General features: G+C 49.7%; 1 protein-coding gene across 1 annotated transcript; it reads left to right on the plus strand.

Moving 5' to 3' along the window:
• Nucleotides 1-2,366: 2,366 nt before the first annotated feature.
• Nucleotides 2,367-4,591, plus strand: SAPIO_CDS0517 (uncharacterized protein; the record flags this gene model as incomplete). Its single annotated transcript, XM_016783278.1, has 4 exons — nucleotides 2,367-2,612; nucleotides 2,742-3,059; nucleotides 3,132-3,304; nucleotides 4,219-4,591. The coding sequence occupies 4 exons, from the start codon at nucleotides 2,367-2,369 to the stop codon at nucleotides 4,589-4,591; spliced, it is 1,110 nt and encodes a 369-aa protein (XP_016646478.1).
• Nucleotides 4,592-5,021: the final 430 nt, after the last annotated feature.

Below are 5,021 nucleotides of genomic sequence, written 5' to 3' on the forward strand. Positions count from 1 at the left end.
CAGCCGTTCCGGGACCCTGAATCTCGTTATACACGACAAATCCCAAATGCAGAAGGTCCTCGACAAGGAATTATTTTCGGAGCTTAGGGCAAGGAGAATCAGGATCTCGACATAACGCATCCATGTTGGAACTCGGACGCCCGGACAGGAACCCGGAAAACGGCCCTATCCATGTAGCTCGGATCCAACGCGTAGGCTTGAATTGTTGGCAAAGACGGTGTCGTTATCTGGGCCATCGATGAAATTGACCCCCGTCCGATCACAGGAAGTTCCCACAGAAGATTCTCCATCGTATAGAGATGCAGTGTATTCCATTCGAGCCAGATCGAATCGAGCGTCCTCGTGTGGAAATGTGCAGCTAGATTTTGAGCGATTCCTGCCATCAGGTCTCTCGCCAAATATTCATCGTGTAGCTTCTGTTTCGGCATTACGGAACGCCTTCCCTTTCGAGCTAAATAACGACCATTTCCAACTGGCTGCCGGGCATTAGAATAGAAAGTTCTTAGGGTATTGTCAGTAGCCCATATCTACATGCTGGAGGGCAGTCGGTAAGCTCCAGGTTTCGAAATGGGTCAGGAATAGCACGGCCAGGAAACAGAATAATAAGCAGAAATAATAAAAAAGCAGGCATCGACGGAGGGGTGTTCTTTTGACTAGAAACTAAAGAACAAGTTAATTGGGAAGGAGTGGCGTAAGGGAACCTTGGAGATATATTTTCTACCTTGAGCACGAGAGGGATGGTGTAAGCAGCCAACAGACGTGAGCCCCAGAGGAGGCTCTCTACGCCGTCTCCGTCTAACTGTGTCGCAACCCTTCCGCAGAACTTCATGCCAAAACCCCCTTTGACGAGTGGTACCTTGAGTGGAGATATTCTCTTCCAGGTTGAGGAACCTAGTAGGAGAGGCTGTCGTCCCCCAATTCGACGAAACAGTTGGCTCAACATCCTGTAAGTGATGGCGAAAGAGAAAATCGAAGGACTGAGTTTGTACTTGATAAGGAAAAACCCCCGAATAAAGGAACATGAATAGTTTGAAACTACCAATAAGACGAGGACATAAATAGTGAAATTTACTATTTTTCTAAGAGGGATCTTGATTAAGTGTTTCCGGACCTTTCTAGACTTGCATGTGTTAGAGAAACTGCTTTTAGTCTCCTTGAAATCCTGTTAGTGAAGGATACTCCTCTCCAATCTATCGCATGTCGTTCAATAAAGCGTGCGACCCAGGTAGGACTAACTGGAGCAGGCGGAGACGCGTTTGGACCAGCCCGCTTTTTGCGAGTGCGAAATCGGGGCGAATAGACATATTATGCCGATATAAGAAATCGATACGGTTGTAAGGAGCCTTTTCCTCTGTATCCAAAAGCTTCTTGTCGACTGGCGCTTTGCGATCTAAGTGTGTACCACGTCCTCGCGCCCGCGCCTAGAGTCGACCATAGGAAACGTCGAATTACCCCGCAAGCTTCCTCCATGGTCATTCTAAATGGGCTGCCCTGAAGCGAATAGCTTCTTCTACCCGAATCTCGAAGTCAGGATCAAATCTATTCATTTCGAGTGTGTTGTTTAGTTTGCGAAGTTGATCTGTTTACATAGCACCCCTAATGAGTAGTTGATTACTAAGATCAATAGATGTGGCGGCCCTGTGGCTGGGTTCTCGCCTCGCCTGATCCACTGCAAGAAACAAGAGTCGCGGGAACAATGACGCCCTCAACCGAGAGGCAATGCGCCGGCTGTCTTACAATACAAATAGGCCCGCTGGTAGCTCTCCGATTGCCCCTTGAATTCAATTGCCGAGGCCCCTCCCCCGGGCCGTGACCACACCTTCGACGCGGCGTAGCCTCAAGGGCCTCCAGCTGCCATTTTATCGCTCTTCTCTCTGTGCACTCGTGATCAACTTTCGTCAAGGTTGCTCAGTCTCGGAGACAGCGACTCTCTCCTCGCAGCCGCGTTGCACCCCCAAGGGGGTTTTCCTCCTTCCCGGAAGGTCCACTTATTCCCGATCAACTCATCACACTTCGGCCTGCGCTTATTATATAGACTGGGCGTAAATTCCCACTTGATTCTGTTTTCTTTTCCCATTTTCTTCCTGCTTCTATTTATATATACACACGCATACACTGGTAATATCCTTCTAGACTTGTCTTTTTTTTTTTTTTTTTCATTCCCCCTTTAGATCCCGCAAAGGACTTAGAGCAATCTGCATGCCGGATTTTCTTGGCCCTCTTAATTTTTTTTTTTTTTTTTTTTTTTTTTTTTTTTTTTTTTTTTTGTGACATATCCAGGTCCCGGCGTAGCCTCGCTTGCTTCCGGCTTAATACGGATCTCCCGCCGACCCTTCAAAATAGCCTCAGCCCCGTCGACAACAAGCATGGCCACAAAACTCGCCCCCATCATAACTCCAGCCCTCCTCTCCACCATCCGGCGTTATCCAAATCTCCCGCGTAACACGTGGTACTTCGTAGCTGCCACAACACTATCCATTATCAACCGCCCAGATGAGATTCCCCACATTTACAAGCATGCGCTAGATGAGCCGACAGACTCGGGCCCCGGTCTGGAGGAACAACTCGCCATCACGCGGAGGATAAGAGAAGCGCTGATCAAGTCTGCTGCAGTGGGTGGTCTACCAAAGGTAAAAGAAAAAGAAATAATGAAAGAAAAAAGGAAGAAAAAAGAAAGAAAAAAGAAAGAGAAAAAAGGTTTCAGTACTTGCCGTGAGACCATGGAATTAATCGTGATATAGGCGATAAACGCCCTTTTGGCCCTCAAAACAGTGACACCGCCTGATCTCCTCGATGAACCCATGGCATTCTCCCCAACGCTAAGGCCTGTCGATATCTACGACACGCCGTCCTCCCAGATCCTCAATCGCGGCCAAACCTTCTTCGACAAGGTCTACGGCAAGGTCTCCAAGCGTGTAATGGGGCAGATGGACCGATCCGGCACAGAGGATCTAGGTTTGACGGCCAGGCTCATGTACGGATACGTTCTGAGCAACACGAATGTACTCTCGTCTGCCGAGACGTCGTTCGTTCTCATCTCCGCGCTAATACCTCAGGATGTAAGAATCAGTTGCTCTTCTCCCCGTTTTCTAGACTTGTTGCTAATCACTAAACGTGCTTGTATCTTTCAGGTCAACCCACAGTTAAAGGGTCACCTCAAGGGTGCGCTGAATGGAGGAGCCAGTGTCGCCGAGGTCACGGCTGTGCGTGATGTTGTCATCAAGATTTGCGAAGCATCGGGTATGAAGAGGCTTTCGGACGATGCTCCGGGCGGTTGGGGCTGGAGGAGCGAGGTCGCCAGTCTGTGAGTTTAGCCTGTTAGCTTATGGTTGTTCTTTGACTATGGTTGCTCGTGTCCATATGCCACACGGACTAGGATGTGCTTTATGAGATAGATTTGGGCTTTGTTTGGGGGGGGATAAAACAAGGTGGGAACGGGCCCTGGAAGAACTACTTACAACATCTGGTTTAGCTTAAAGGCGTTCCATACCATAGACATCAATATCTTCCATCATCCATAGAGAGGGAATGGAAAGGATGGGAGATACACACACAACAACGCCACCCAAAGAGGGTCTCAGAGAGGAAGGCATCGTCGAACACCATCCTTCCCTATCAGGGAGTACCTCAGCACATTGAATACTCTTATGTTTGCGCTGTTATGTACCACCTCACACCAGCGACACAACTCGCAATACAGCAACTTACACTAGATAAGCAATCACCCGGGATCGCAAGTATTCCTTCTCTGAAGTACAAATACAGGGACTGATTTATTTAAACAATACACTCGAGGTATTTCGGTACTGTACTTGGCTACATGTTGGAGTGATCGTGAGAGTGGATCTGACGCGGAAGAACATTATATAAACAGCAGTACTTCTCCTCGACGTGATGTTTTCCCTTCTTTTCTCCCCTCATCCGCTTTCCCCGGTTTTCTGGCGAACTCTTTTTTTCCAATTGCCAAACTTTCTCGGCTACTCGGTTTACAAGCCTACACTAATTTTTCATTTTCACCACGATGGCGGACGTGGTTTACCCCCCTGTGGGTCTTATGATCTGCTCTGCACTGGCTACCATCTTTGCTCTTGCCTAGATGGTGACTAAAGGTGTGTGGCCAAACCTCCTAATCTTTCGGCAGTCCAAGGCAGCCAAAGATTCGGGGAAGGAGCTGTCAAAGATCAGCTCAAAGGCAGGTGAGTTCCTCCCCCTACTTAGGCCATTGTTGAGGGAGCAAGAGTCATCCCGGCAATCTCTCGCCCGCCTAAGCTCTCGAATCGACGCCCTTTGCCCGGATGTCGCTCGGATCGCATACGGGCCGACAAATGCGAGTCTCGACAGGATAGACGGCAAGCTTTCGACCAGCCAAACATCTCTCAGAGGGATAAACGACGAGCTTTCGACCATCAAGAACTCCCTCCGAGAGATAAACGACCAGCTTTCGAACAGTCAAGCATCCTTGCAGGAGGCGTTAAACCGCAACCTCGAAGCGTTCGCCGGCGTAGCCGCTCTTCTTGCCGATATCCGCGACTCGAATCAAGCCATCGTATCGCATCTGACAAGCAACAACGATACGCCTTCGACGTCGTGAGCGATGGAAAAGCATACGTCGACAATCGCTTCGACAAGTAGGACGTACGGTGACGAGCAGACCGATACCAGGGCAGATTGTTGAGATGATTCGAGAGCTCCGCCTTCATTGGACCTAGCCCCCTCCCCCCCTCCCCTTTACCCTTTCCCCCATTTAAAGTACAGCTAACTGTGCTAGAGAGCAGCGGACCGTCACCCGCTCGAAGTGACGGGGGTGGTTCCCCAAGAGTGATACTTCCTGCAGGAATGATGGACTCTTGCCGCTGTGATAGACTCCTAACCTCGGGTTGTTGATCTTGCGGGGGCCGCCCCCCCGACGATTAGCTCGCACTTCAACGTAGTGTCGGGGTCTAGTAGTCTCCTCTGGAGGCGAAGCCAAGACGAGCTACCCCCGTGTATCGTCCTGTAGCCCGATGGTAAGCCTCCCGCCC

The sequence above is a fragment of the Scedosporium apiospermum genome (genome assembly GCF_000732125.1).
Source record: "Scedosporium apiospermum strain IHEM 14462 chromosome Unknown SEQ_SAPIO_0022, whole genome shotgun sequence".
In the NCBI taxonomy this organism is placed as follows: domain Eukaryota; kingdom Fungi; phylum Ascomycota; class Sordariomycetes; order Microascales; family Microascaceae; genus Scedosporium; species Scedosporium apiospermum.